Source organism: Oryctolagus cuniculus, chromosome 4 (genome assembly GCF_964237555.1).
Source record: "Oryctolagus cuniculus chromosome 4, mOryCun1.1, whole genome shotgun sequence".
In the NCBI taxonomy this organism is placed as follows: domain Eukaryota; kingdom Metazoa; phylum Chordata; class Mammalia; order Lagomorpha; family Leporidae; genus Oryctolagus; species Oryctolagus cuniculus.
Genome location: NC_091435.1, coordinates 69,409,717 through 69,424,393, shown reverse-complemented (window position 1 = coordinate 69,424,393; position 14,677 = coordinate 69,409,717). Strand labels below are relative to the sequence as shown.

Genomic DNA, 14,677 nt, shown 5'->3' with positions numbered 1-14,677 from the left:
CACAGAAACACAAAGTGTAAAATACTGTTTGAGTACTAGTTATAACATTAAATCACAATGTACAGCACATTAAGGACAGAGATCCTACATGAGGAGTAAGTGCACAGTGACTCCCGTTCTTGACTTAACAAATTGACACTCTTGTTTATGGTATCAGTAATGACCCTAGGCTCTTGTCATGAGTTGCCAAGGCTATGGAAGCCTTTTGAGTTCACCGACTCTGATCATACTTAGACAAGGTCGTAGTCAAAGTGGAAGTTCTCTCCTCCCTTCAGAGAAAGGTACCTCCTTCTTGGATGACCTGTTCTTTCCACTGGGATCTCACTTTCAGAGATCTTTTATTTTGGCTTTTTTTTTCTTTTCTTTTCTTTTCTTTTTTTTTTTTTTTTTTTTTTTTGCCAGAGTGTCTTGGCTTTCCATGCCTGAAATACTCTCATGGGCTTTTTAGCTGGATCCGCATGCCTTAAGGGCTGATTATGAGGCCAGAGTGCTGTTTAGGACATCTGCCATTCTATGAGTCTGCTGTGTATCCCACTTCCCATGTTGGATCGTTCTCTCCCTTTTTTATTCTATCAGTTAGTATTTGCAGACACTATTCTTGTTTATGTGATCCCTTTGACTCTTAGTCCTATCATTATGATCAATTGTGAACAGAAATTGATCACTTGGACTAGTGAGATGGCATTGGTACATGCCACCTTGATGGATTTGAATTGGAATCCCCTGGTATGTTTCTAACTCTACTGTTTGGGGCAAGTCAGATTGAGCATGTCCCAAACTATACATCTCCTCCCTCTCTTATTCCCACTCTTATATTTAACAGGGATCACTTTTCAGTTAAATTTCAACACTTAAGAATAACTGTGTATTAATTACAGAGTTCAACCAATAGTATTAAGTAGAACAAACAAAAAAATACTAAAAGGGATAAAGTATTAAGTTGTTCATCAACAATCAGGGCAAGGGCTGATCAAGTCACCATTTCTCATAGTGTCCATTTCACTTTAACAGGTTTCCTTTTTGGTGATTGGTTAGTTGTCACAGATCAGGGAGAACATATGATATTTGTCCCTTTTGGACTGGCTTATTTCACTCAGCATGATGTGTTCAAGATTCCTCCATTTTGTTGCAAATGGCCGGATTTCATTTTTTTTACTGCTGTATAGTATTCTATAGAGAACATATCCCATAATTTCTTTGTCCAGTCTACTGTTGATGGGCATTTAGGTTGATTCCAGGTCTTAGCTATTATGAATTGAGCTGCAATAAACATTAAAGTGCAGAAAAATTTTTTTGTTTGCCAATTTAATTTCCTTTGGGTAAATTCCAAGGAGTTGGATGGCTGGGCTGTATGGTAGAGTTATATTCAGATTTCTGAGGAATCTCCAAACTGACTTCCATAGTGGTTTTACCAGTTTGTATTCCCACCAACAGTGGGTTAGTGTCCCTTTTTCCCCACATCCTCGCCAGCATCTGTTGTTGGTAGATTTCTGTATGTGAGCCATTCTAACTGGGGTGAGGTGAAACCTCGTTGTGGTTTTGATTTGCATTTCCCTGATTGCTCGTGATCTTGAACCTTTTTTTTTTTGACAGGAAGAGTAGACAGTGAGAGAGAGAGACAGAGAGAGAAAGGTCTTCCTTTGCCGTTGGTTCACCCTCCAGTGGCTGGCGTGGCCGACGCGCTGTGGCTGGTGCACTGCGCTGATCCGATGGCAGGAGCCAGGTACTTCTCCTGGTCTCCCATGGGGTGCAGGGCCCAAGTACTTGGGCCATCCTCCACTGCACTCCCTGGCCACAGCAGAGAGCTGGCCTGGAAGAGGGGCAACCAGGACAGAATCCGGCACCCCGACCGGGACTAGAACCCGTTGTGCCGGTGCCACAACGCGGAGGATTAGCCTATTGAGCTGCGGCGCCGGCCGATCTTGAACCTTTTTTCATGTGCCTGTTGGCCATTTGGATTTCCTCTTTTGAAAAATGTCCTTTGAGGTCCTTGGCTCATCTCTTGAGTGGGTTGTTTGTTTTGTTGTTGTGGAGTTTCTTGATCTCTTTGTAGATTCTGGTTATTAATCCTTTATCTGTTGTATAGTTTGCAAATATTTTTTCCCATTCTGTCAGTAGCCTCTTCACTTTCCTGACTGTTTCTTTTGCAGTACAGAAACTTCTCAATTTGATGTAATCCCAAAAGTTAATTTTGGCTTTGACTGCTTGTGCCTCCAGGGTCTTTTCCAAGAAGTCTTTGCCGGTGCCAATATCTTGCAGGGTTTCCCCGATGTTCTCTAATAATTTGATGGTGTTGGGTCATAGATTTAGGTCTTTAATCCATGTTGAGTGGATTTTTGTGTAAGGTGTAAGGTGGGGGTCTTGTTTCATGTTTCTGCATGTGGAAAACCAGTTTTCCCAGCACCATTTATTGAATAGACTGTCCTTGCTCTAGGAATTGGTTTTAGATCCTTGATCAAATATAAGTTGGCTGTAGATGTTTGGGTTGATTTCTGGTGTTTCAATTCTGTTCCGTTGGTCTATCCATCTGTTTCTGTACCAGTACCATGCTGTTTTGATTACAACTGCCCTGTAGTATGTCCTGAAATCTGGTATTGCGATGCCTCTGGCTTTGTTTTTGTTGTACAAAATTGCTTTAGCTATTTGAGGTCTCCTGCATCTCCATATGAATTTCAAAATCACTTTTTCCACATCTGAGAAGAATGTCTTTGGTATTTTGATTGGGATTGCATTGAATCTATAAATTGCTTTTGGGAGAATGGACATTTTGATGATGTTGATTCTTCTAATCCATGAGCATGGAAGATTTTTCCATTTTTTGGTATCCTCTTCCATTTCTTTCTTTAAGATTTTGTAATTCTCATCCTAGAGATCTTTACCGTCCTTGGTTAAGTTTATTCCAAGGTATTTGATTATTTTTGTGGCTATTGTGAATGGGATTGATCTTAGCAGTTCTTTCTCAGCTGTGGCATTGCCTGTGTATACAAAGGCTGTTGATTTTTGTGCATTGATTTTATATCCTGCTACTTTGCCAAACTCTCCTATGAGTTCCAATAGTCTCTTAGTAGAGTTCTTTGGATCCCCTAAATAAAGAATCATATCGTCTGCAAAGAGGGATAGTTTGACTTCTTCCTTCCCAATTTGTATCCCTTTAATTTCTTTTTCTTGCCTGATGGCTCTGGCTAAGACTTCCAGAACTATATTGAATAGCAGTGGTGAGAGTGGGCATCCCTGTCTGGTACCAGATCTCAGTGGAAATGCTTCCAACTTTTCCCCATTCAATAGGATGCTGGGTGTAGGTTTTTCATAAATTGCTTTGATTGTATTGAGGAATGTTCCTTCTATACCCAGTTTGCTTAGAGTTTTCATCATGAAAAGGTGTTGAATTTTATCGAATGCTTTCTCTGCATCTATTGAGATAATCATATGGTTTTTCTTCTGCAGTTTGTTAATGTGGTGTATCACATTGATTGATTTGCGCACATTGAACCATCCCTGCATACCAGGGATAAATTCCACTTGGTCTGGGTGGATGATCTTTCTGATGTGTTGTTGCATTCTATTGGCGAGAATTTTATTGAGGATTTTTGTGTCTATATTCATCAAGGATATTGGTTTGTAATTTTCTTTCAATGCTGCATCTTTCTCTGGCTTAGGAATTAAGGTGATGCTGGCTTCATAGAAAGAATTTGGGAGGATTCCCTCTTTTTTGAATGTTCTGAATAGTTTGAGAAGAAATGGAGTTAGTTCTTCTTTAAATGTCTGGTAGAATTCAGCAGTGAACCCATCTGGTCCTTGGCTTTTCTTTGTTGGGAGGGCCTTTATTACTGTTTCAATTTTTGTGTCAGTTATGGGTCTATTTAGGTTTTCTGTGTCTTCCTGGTTCAATTTAGGTAGATTGCATGTGTCCAGGAATCTATCCATTTCTGATAGATTTCCCTGTTTGTTGGCATAGAACTCTTTGTAGTAATTTCTGATGATTCTTTTTATTTCTGTGGTGTCTGTTGTTATGTTTCCTTTTTCATCTCTGATTTTATTGATTTGGGTCTTTTCTCTTCTTTTTTTAGTTAGTTGAGCCAATGGTGTGTCAATTTTATTCATTTTTTCAAAAAACCAGCTCTTCGCTTGGCTGATTTTTTTATAATGTTTTTTTTTTTTTGGATTCAATCCTGTTGATTTCTTCTCTGATTTTACTTATTTCTCTTCTCCTACTAGATTTGGGTCTAGTTTGCTGCAGTTTTTCTAGATCCTTGAGATGCATTGAAAGCTCATTTATTTGGTGCCTTTCTAAGTTCTTGATGTAGGTACCTATTGCTATAAACTTTCCTCTCAACACTGCTTTTGCCGTATCCCATAAGTTTTGGGATCCCATATGTTTTGATATGTTGTGTTGTTATCCTCAATTACTACGAGAAAGTTTTTGGTTTCTCTTTTGCTTTCTTCTATAACCCAGTGTTCATTCAGGAGCCTGTTGTTCAGTCTCCATGTGTTTGCATACTCTCTAGGGATTCCTGAGTTGCTAATTTCCACCTTCATTCCGCTGTGGTCTGAGAAGCTGCATGGTATGATTCTAATTCTTTTAAATTTGCTGAGACTTGCTTTATGGCCGAGTATGTGGTCAATCCTAGAGAAGGTTTCATGCACTGCTGAGAAGAATGTAAATTCTTTAAAGTAGGATTGAAAGTTCTGTAGATATCTGTTAGATCCATTTGGGCAATAGTGTCGATTAAGTCTGCTGTTTCCTTGTTGATCTTCTGTCTGGTTGATCTGTCTATTTCTGAGAGTGGAGTATTGAAGTCCCCCAATACTATTGTATTGGAATCTAGGTCTCCCTTTAAGTCCCTTAACATATCTTTTAAATAAACCGGTGCCCTGTAATTAGGTGCATATACATTTATAATAGTTACATCTTCCTGTTGACTTGAACCCTTAATCATTATATAGCGCCCCTCTTTGTCTCTCTTAACAGTTTTTGTGTTAAAGTTTATTTTGTCTGATATTAATATGGCTACAGCTGCTTTTTTTTGTTTCTGTTGGCATGGAATATCATTTTCCAACCTTTCACTTTCAGTCTGCATGCATCTTTGTTGGAAAGATGTGTTTCTTGTGGGCAGCAAATAGATGGGTTTTGTACCTTAACCCATTCAGCCAGTCTGTGCCTTTTAACTGGAGAGTTGAGTCCATTAATATTCAATGTGACTATTGATAAGTAGTAACTTTGCCCTGCCATTTTCCCAAAGATATTTTCTAGTATATGCTTTGAGCTTCTGTGATCTTTTACTGGGAGGTTTTCTTCCTTTATCTTCTTTCATAGTGATGGCTGTGTTTCTGTGTTTCGCACATCTTTAAGCATTTCTTGCAGTGAGGGGATGAGTGGCGACAAATTCTTTCTATTTCTATTTGCTATGAAAGGTCTTTATTTCACCTTCATTCACAAATGAGAGCTTTGCAGGATATAATGTTCTGGGCTGGCAGTTTTTCTCTCTTAGTACCTGGGCTATATCTCACCATTCCCTCCTAGCCTGTAGGGTTTCTGATGAGAAGTCAGCTGTGAGTCTAATTGGAGATCCTCTGAGAGTAATCTGACGTTTCTCTCTTGCACATTTTAGGATCTTTTCTTTATGTTTCACTGTGGTGAGTTTAATTACAACGTGTCATGGTGAGGATCTCTTTTGGTCATATTTACTTGGGGTTCTATGAGCTTCCTGTACTAGGATGTCTCTGTCCTTCTCCAAACCCGGGAAATTTTCTGCTAGTATCTCACTAAAAAGGCCTTCTAATCCTTTCTCCCTCTCCATGCCTTCAGGAACTCCTAGAACCTGAATGTTGAGTTTTTTAATAGTATCCTGTAGATTCCCAACAATATTTTTTAGATTTCTAATTTCCTCTTCTTTTCTTTGGTTTGACTGTATCCTTTCCTGTTCTCTGTCTTCTAAGTCCGATATTCTCTCTTCTGCTTCACTGACTCTATTTTTAAGGCTCTCTAATGTGTTTGTCATTTGATCTATTGAATTCTTCATTTCATTATGATTTCTCTTCACTAATACAGTTTCATGTTCTACTAGTTGCTTCATTTCATTTTGATTCCTCCTTAATATTTCATTTTCATGAGAGAGATTTTCTATCCTGTCCAGTAAGGATTTCTGTAGTTCAAGAATTTGTTTTTGAGAACTTCTTAATGTTCTTTTCAATTTTTTGAGATCTGTTTCTTGCATTTCTGCTATCTCATCATCTTCATAATCTTGGCTTGTGGTGTCTTGTTCATTTGAGGGCATCATAGTGTCTTCCTTGTTCTTGTTTCCTCGGTTTATGCGTTTGTTGTTTGGCATTGTGGAGATATTCTTTGGTTTCTTCGCTGTAGTGGTTTTTCTCGTTATACTGTTGTCGTAACTGAGTGAGTGCAAACAAAGGAGCTCCACACATTGATAAAATTTGATGGTCCTTTATTGCCAGCGGTGGAGAGTGGGCTTATGCCTTAAAGAACTCTCGACCCTGAATCCCAAAGCAACAGGGTTTATAAAGGCAAAAACCACAAAATTGGGAGGGGAATTCATGGTTGCTAGGAACAGGGGGGAATACATGGTTACTGGGGTCAAGCTGACCTAAAACCTATGTGAAACTAGTATCAATTATAATCTTGACAATACCAGTTACAATCTTAATGATTCCAATTATAATCTTGACATTAATCCAGGTATTGGTTTTAATCATATGTAGGACATAGACAAATTACATTTTTATCATTAACCCAGGTGCAGCCTATCCACTTTCAAGCTTGAGTGATCATGCTAGGGGGTTTCTATGCTCTGCCAAGTGTGATGTAGTGGACTGCTATTGTCCGACTGTTTTAGATCATAGTTTCAGACCAGAGTCTCAGGGTGTGTGGGGGGCACTTTCCCAGAAAGGAGTCTCAGGTTCTCCAAAATGGATTCCCTACTGTTAAGGTGTTACTTCATTATGACTCTAGATTACGTGGACTGTCTGCTTTTGATGGATCCTTAGAGGCTGTGATGGGTGTGGCCAGAGAGCTCTGTTTGGTTCTTCAGGGTTAAGGGTGTGCCAAAGGTGACTCACCCAGGTTGTTCTCTGTCTCTCTCTCTCTTTTAAACTCAGAAGGGAAGTAATTCCACACAGCTGAGTGGAATTGAGGGTAGTCGATGTATGAAATCTAGCCCCTGTGGGTATAATATTCGTCTGCTCTACCCCAAGGACCACACAAAGGATCTTTGCAGCCCTCAGTGTGGTCTAAAATTTCTCTGCAGTCTCCCACCGGGTTGCCAAGGTTACTGAGTTTGTGTACTCCATGAGTTCTCTTGCCCACCCTCAGATTTTCAGTCTCAGTTCATTAGCTCCACACCTTCACTAGGTCCTAACCTCCTCTTATTTCTCCCCACCAGAGTCAGGTTTTTCTGCTTGGCTGATGGCGGGTGCCGCTTTACGTATGTCCAAAATTGCGCCTGCTCTTTGTCTTGCTTGGCTTTGTAAGGTGAGTGGAGAGAGAGGCTGGTGTCCGTGCCAGTTCCCCTTATTTATTCATTTTTTTCTCTCCTCCAGTCAGCCTGGTGAGCTTTCCCCAGCGGGGCTTCGAGCCTCGTTCCCTCTAGGCTCTTTCTGCCTTTCCCCACCAATGTCTCGGGCTACTGAGGTTTTTGTCTCACCTCCCCTTCCAGCGCTGGTGCGCAGACTCTGCGGCTGGGCTTCTGAGCCATGGGCGTCCTTGCTCTTCCCGTTGGTCCTCTGTGTCACATCCACTAGATCTGGAAGTTTCCTCTGCAATTTTTTTCCTGAGCCTTTCCCAGAGACTACAGTAACTCCACTTTTTTTAAACTATCTTTTCCTGGACTATCAGTGCACGCCCTCACTATTCTGCCATTTTGGCTCCGCCCCCTCAGTATTGTCTTGAATGTCAGGAGCTGCATTCTCTATTTGAGAACCAAGCTCTTTGTCCTCGGTATATTACCAGGAATTACAAAAATGGTCATGTAAGCTAGAATCTTATAATATATACTTTAAATAGCTTATTCTTATATAAAATGCTCTTTGCATTGTTGTTTTTTTTGCTATCCATTTGCTCTTCCTGTACATTTGGCTTTATCAATGAAAAAAATAAAAAAGAACATGTGATTTTATCCAATTTGTATGCTATGGTTTGAAATGCTGGCACAAATAGTTCATCCAGGGCATATTCACTCTATCTTACTGTGTGTGGCTTAGAAATACTCTATCTTTCTCACCTTTATTGTGTTTGCCTTCCTTTGTGTTAAGTTTTCCTATGAAGACATTTTTAAAATTAGCATGTAGCCCACTCTGGAAACAGGAATGTGACCCTCAAATTTCATGTGTTGGGAACTTAATCCCTAATGCAGCAGTGTTAGGAGGTAGAACCTAGTAAGATATGATTAGATCAAGAGGCTCTGTCTTCATTAATGGATTAATGCTGTTATTGAGTGAGGGGTTAGTTATTATGAGTGAGAGTTGTTATAAAAAATGAGTTTGTCCACTTCTTTTTTTGCTGTCACCCTCTCTTGCTCTTCCACCTTCCACCATGGGCTGATGCAGCAAAAAGTCCCTTGCCAGACGTAGCCCCTTAGTTTTGGACTTACCAGCCTCTAGGACCATAAAGCTGATTAATTTTCTGTTCACTATAAATAACTCAGTCTCAGATATTTGGTTATAGCAGCAGAAAACAGACTAACATGCATACAATCCATGAGTTTTTCTCCTTTTTTTTTTTTAAATTATTTATTTGAAAGAGTTGCACCCATCCGAAGCCAGGAGCTTCCTCTTGGTCTCCCATGCGGGTGCAGGGGCCAAGCACTTGGGCCATCCTCCACTGCCTTCCAGGCCACAGCAGAGAGCTGGACTGGAAGAGGAGCAACTGGGACAGAATCCGGCGCCCCAACCGGGACTAGAACCCGGAGTGCCAGCACCGCAGGCGGAGGATTAGCCAAGTAAGCCATGGCGCCGGCCACAGCTGGGATTCTTAACTGGTGCTCATATGGGATGCTAGCATTGCAGGTGGCTGTTTAACCCACTGCACCACAATGCCAGGCCCATCATGAATTTTTCTATACAAAATTTAGTTTAACTTATATTATATGTGGGGAAAGTAATTTGCCTTAGTGGTTTAGCAAGTGCAATACCCAGACCAGCAGCAGCAGCATCACCTTTCAACTGATTAGAAATTAAGTGCAAATTGTTGAGTCTCTGCTCTGAGATACTGGACCAGAAACTCTGGGGATAAGCACACTGAAGATTGTGAATCACAGTATCCCAGCTCTTCTTGTGGCAATTTAAAAAGTTGCAGGAGTCGGCCCTGTGGTGTAGCAGGTAAAGCTGCCACCTGCAGTGCCAGCATCCCGTATAGGTGCCAATTTGAGTCCTGGCAGCTCTACTTCCAATCCAGCTCTCTGCTATGGCCTGGCAAAGCAGTAGAAGATGGCTGAGTCCTTGGGCCCCTGCACCTGTGTGGGAGACTCCAGCTCCTGGCTCCTGGCTTCAGGTCAGTCCAGCTCCAGCCATTGCAGACATTTGGGGAGTGAACCAGTGGATAGAAGACCTATCTCCCTCTCCCCCTCCCTTTCCCTCTTTCTGTCTCTCTCTCTGCCTCTCTGTAATTCTGCCTTTCAAATACATAAATCTTTAAAAAAAAAAATTGTAGCACTGGAAATGACTGCCTTAATTAAAGTGAAACTAAGTAGTCATTCTAGTTCTTAGTTTCAATCATATACATCATTAGTATTTGTCAAATGTCTATTTTTGAGTTTACTATTGGAGTACATTCTAATAAATAAATTACAAAATAATGAATCCAGGCACTGGCATGGTGGTATAGCAGGTTAAACTGCCACTTGCGATACTGGCATTCTGTATGTGTTGGTTTGAGTCCCACCTGCTTCACTTCGAATCCAGCTCCCTGCTCATGTGCCTGGGAAAGCACCGGAGAACGGCCCATGGTGCCATGGCTCTGGCACCCACATGGGAGATATGGAAGAAGCTCCTGGCTCCTGGCTTTGGCCTGCCCCAGCCCTAGCCATTTTGGCCATCTGAGGAGTGAGCCAGTGAATGGAAGAATTTTCCCTCTCTGTAACTCTGTATTTCAAATAAATAAAAATAAATCTTAAATAAGACGATATTTTTAAAAACAATGAATGCAGGTGCTGCATTAATGGTATTAATGTCAAAATCTTTTATTATTTTGGTGAAATTTTATTTTTTGTAGGTTCATCCATATAAAACTCACTTCACAGTAGCTGAAAAAGGAAGTTACCCAAAGATTATCATCTATGAATATCCTTCTCTGAAGCCTTACAGAATACTTCGGGGTAAGTCCAGTGGAATCTGTAAAATATTTCATGTTGAGGGTGAACCACATGCTGAAGAAGGTGTGACATTGACTCATTCAGAGAAACAGAACTAACAGATAGAAAAGAGGTTCATTTAATGGAATTGGCTGGCACAGTTGGCAGGGCTGGCAACTGTGAAATTTTTAGGGCCTTTGGCAGGCTGGAAGGGTTCCAGAAGGAGTTGATGCTGTAGTGTTCAGGCTGAATTTCTTCCTCAGTTTTTCTTGTAAGGTCTTGCACCTGACTGATGCACCAGCATGGAGACGCTCCTTTACTTGTAGTTAACTGACTGTATGTGTTAGCCGTGTCTGTAAAATACCTTCACAGCAGCATCCAGACTAATGTGAACAGAACAGGTGAATGCTATCATCCTGCCAAGTCAACACATAAAATTAACCACCACAATTATCTTCCCGTTCTGTTCTCTGTATAATTATTTTCAGCAGTCAGCTTTTATTATTTGGGGCTTTTCAGTGGCAAACTTCAAGTTACAGATTTTTCTCTCTAATATTCTTTTGTGTTTCTCCACCACTTCATAAAATGGGGATATGTTCTCAAGGTGTTGTTCTCATGCAGAATGTGGCTAAAACATCTTGCCCTTCCTCTTTCATATCATGTAACTCCTAAGGCCAACAGTGATGAATCATTTTACATTTGTTCCTTTAGGGGATCCTTGCATTCTTACATTAGTCCACATTAAGGGCTGTCTCTCTCCCCCTTTTTTATTATATATTTGAAAATTAAATAAATGTTGCCCTTATTTATGAGAGTCTCTTCATCCCTGCAGATGGGACTGAGAAGGGATATGCTTATGTGGACTTTAACTACAGGGGCACCTTGCTGGCCTCGGTGGGTAGCAACCCTGATTACACACTGACCATCTGGAACTGGAAAGAAGAGCAACCCATACTGAGGACAAAAGCTTTTGCTCAAGAAGTTTTTAAAGTCACTTTCAACCCTGAAGATGAAGAGCAGCTTACTACATCAGGGTCAGGCCACATCAAGTAGGTTGAGTAACCAATAGAAGTGCTAGCAAACGTTATAAGGAAAATTTCCATGAGGATCATAAGACCTGGAGACATGTTTGCTGTTGTTATTTTAAAAGCTAACTGGTAACACACTTTTCTAATTAGATATATGAGGTTTTATTTCCTTAGCATAGATTAAAAAAAAAAAAAAAAGGAGGCTTTTAAATATAGCCTGCTATCGGCCGGCGCCGTGGCTCACTAGGCTAATCGTCCGCCTGCGGTGCCAATACTCTGGGTTCTAGTCCCGGTTGGGGCACCAGTTCTATCCCGGTTGCTCCTCTTCTGATCCAGCTCTCTGCTGTGGCCCAGGAAGGCAGTGGAGGATGGCCCAGGTCCTTGGGCCCTGCACCCGCGTGGGAGACCAGGAAGAAGCACCTGGCTCCTGGCTTTGGATCGGTGCAGCGCGCTGACCGTAGCAGCCATTTGGGGAGTGAACCAATGGAAGGAAGACCTTTCTCTCTCTCTCTCACTGTCTAACTCTGCCTATCAAAAAAAAATATATAAATATATATATATATATATATACACACACACACACACATATATATATAGCCTGCTATTTCCTTGCAGGCCTCACTTTCTGAGAGAGTTTATGTAGTATATTAACTAACCATGGCATGGTGTTTTCAAAATTCATATTGAGCTTTCATATCCACTCTTAAATTTCTTGTTTATAACAACTGAGTCATTATCTGTAAAGCAAGAATTATCACAGTATCATTCCTGACAAGGAACCCTCAATACTAAATGGTGTTAGAGGCTACTTTTAATTTCAGGTCTCTAATTCCAAGTTCCTTGTTTATTTCACTGGATGAATGACCCATTTCCAAGATGGAATGATTTTATCACTGTCTTTGTTTCGCCCTGTCTCATGCATTTGTTTAACGACCTAATCAACCATTCCAGAACTGCTGGTACTTGATTCCCAGTGTCTCATTAACAAAGACATTTTTGTTGATTCCAAATTCCTCTTGTCCCAATGTAAATCTGGTCTTTTTATTTGCTGTGCAGTAGAAATAAAGAATAATTGAGATTTTGAAAGGTAGTCTTTGGGTGAATTCTCAATTAACTTTTTTTGTAACTTTAGGCTAAATTTTTCTAGTTTCTTACATTTTCCTATAGTTTAGTAAAGTGTGTATTTTCTGTGCACTTCATAGAAGCACATGATTAGGGTACTTAGCATAACTTTGAGAAGCATATTAGTCATGAAGGTTTTTGGCTTTATATTATCTGCTTCTTGGTACCATCTGTTATCTGTTTTATCTAATTAAATAGGTCTTTTTTTTTCACTGTCATTCTGACTGTTCATTTGCTTGGAATATTACTTAAATGTTAGCAATGATATTTATAGTTTTTATGTACTGGGAGTGGTTCTAAAATTATTCAACAATTTGATGAGGTAGGTAAGATGAAGGTACAGTGTGATCAAGAAAATCACTCAGACTGACACGGGTGGTAAGTTAGAATATTTTTTAACACTTTTCTAAAACAGTATTGTTCAATAGGATTTTCTGTGCTGTCCAATACACCAACTACTAGCCACATGTAGATAATCAGTATGTGAAACTGGCTAGACTACTGAAATGTTGAATTCTTAATTTCATTTAATGTTAATTATTTTAAATCTAAATTAAATTGTTACAGTTGATAGGTAGCTACTGAACTGGACAGCATAACTCAAAAATAAAAAATCAGCAAAAGCAGGGCATTTTTAAAAATTTTGCCCATTATTTAATGGATATTACCTAGAACTTTGACAGGGAATAGACATTTAATACTTATTAATTGGTTGAAGGAATGAACAAATGAAATAATATATGTTAACATAAAATATGTAAAGTTTTGGATCATGTTAAAACTATGTGAACAACACTTTTTTATTAGATTTGTTTGCATTCATTATTTAAACAGTGTAGTACATTCACTCTCTTTCCTGTTTGTAGGTTCTGGGAAATGGCCTTTACATTCACTGGTCTCAAACTTCAGGGATTGCTGGGTCGATTTGGCAAAACAGCCACAACTGACATAGAAGGCTACATGGAGCTCCCGGATGGGAAGGTACGCTTAGCTACTGTACTAAACAGTGTTTCCAGGATGGGCTGTGGGCACCTCAAGTGGCACGTTCACTTATAGTGCCACAACACCTGTCCCTCGAATATTTTTTAAAATTTGATAGCACCACACTTAATATGTAGACTCTCATCCATCAAAAACTTGAAACTCCTCTCTAAATTTTGTCCTGGTCATTCTACTCCTGAATTATGTCCTGAAGAGATGTACAAAAACAAAACAAAACAAAACAAAAAACAAACCTCTAAAGTATTATGTATACATATGAAGAACTACCAGCAACTTAGGTCTAAATCACAATGATGAAAAAAAGAAACAGTGACTTGATCAGCTCTTGTCCTGACGGTTGATGTACAATGTAATACTTTATCCATTTTAGTATTTTTTTTGTTCTAGTACCATTGGTTGAACTCTGTAATTAACACACAATTATTCTTAGGTGTTTAAATTTTAACTGAAAAGTGATCCCTGTTAGGAACTTGGAAAACATTATGCTGAGTGAAATAAGCCAATCCCAAAGGGACAAATACCACTTGTTCTCCCTGATAGGTGACAACTAACTGAGCACCAAAAAGGAAACCTGTTTAAGTGAAATGAACACTATGAGAAACGGTGACTTGATCAGCCCTCACCCTGACTGTTGATGAGCAACTTAATATGTTATCCCTCTTAGTATTTTTTCTTGTTTGTTCTACTTAATACTTTTGGTTGGATACTGTAATCAATACACAATTCTTCTTAAGTGCTGAAACTTAACTGAAAAGTGATCACTGTTAAATATGAGTGGGAATAAGAGAGGGAAGAGATGTGCAATTCGGGACATGCTCAAGCTGACTTACCTCAAACAGTAGAGTTAGAAACATACCAGGGGATTCCAATTCAAATCCATCAAGGTGGCATGTACCAATGCCATCTCACTAGTCCAAGTGATCAATTTCTGTTCACAATTGATCATAATGATAGGACTAAGAACCAAAGGGATCACATCAACAAGACTAGTGTCTGCAAATACTAGCTGATAGAATAAAAAAGGGAGAGAACGATCCAACATGGGAAGTGAGATACACAGCAGACCCATAGAATGGCAGATGTCCTAAACAACACTCTGGCCTCAGAATCAGCCCTTAAAGCATATGGATCCGGCTGAAAAGCCCATGAGAGTATTTCAGGCATGGAAAACCAAGATGCTCTGGCAAAAAAAAAAAAAAAAAAAAAGCCAAAATGAAAGATCTC

At 39.8% G+C, this 14,677-nt stretch overlaps 1 protein-coding gene across 7 annotated transcripts in view; it reads left to right on the top strand.

Moving 5' to 3' along the window:
• Window positions 1-14,677, top strand: part of CFAP44 (cilia and flagella associated protein 44) — a 133,890-nt gene that overhangs the window by 30,999 nt on the left and 88,214 nt on the right. For all 7 annotated transcript variants that reach the window (XR_011387872.1, XR_011387873.1, XR_011387874.1 and 4 more), the window contains 3 exons: window positions 10,223-10,325; window positions 11,134-11,350; window positions 13,318-13,432. Coding sequence is in view for 4 of the 7 variants with exons in the window: in XM_070072116.1 (XP_069928217.1) it covers window positions 10,223-10,325; window positions 11,134-11,350; window positions 13,318-13,432 (435 nt within the window). In the remaining 3 variants the exon portion in view is untranslated. The remainder of the gene's footprint in view (window positions 1-10,222; window positions 10,326-11,133; window positions 11,351-13,317; window positions 13,433-14,677) is intronic.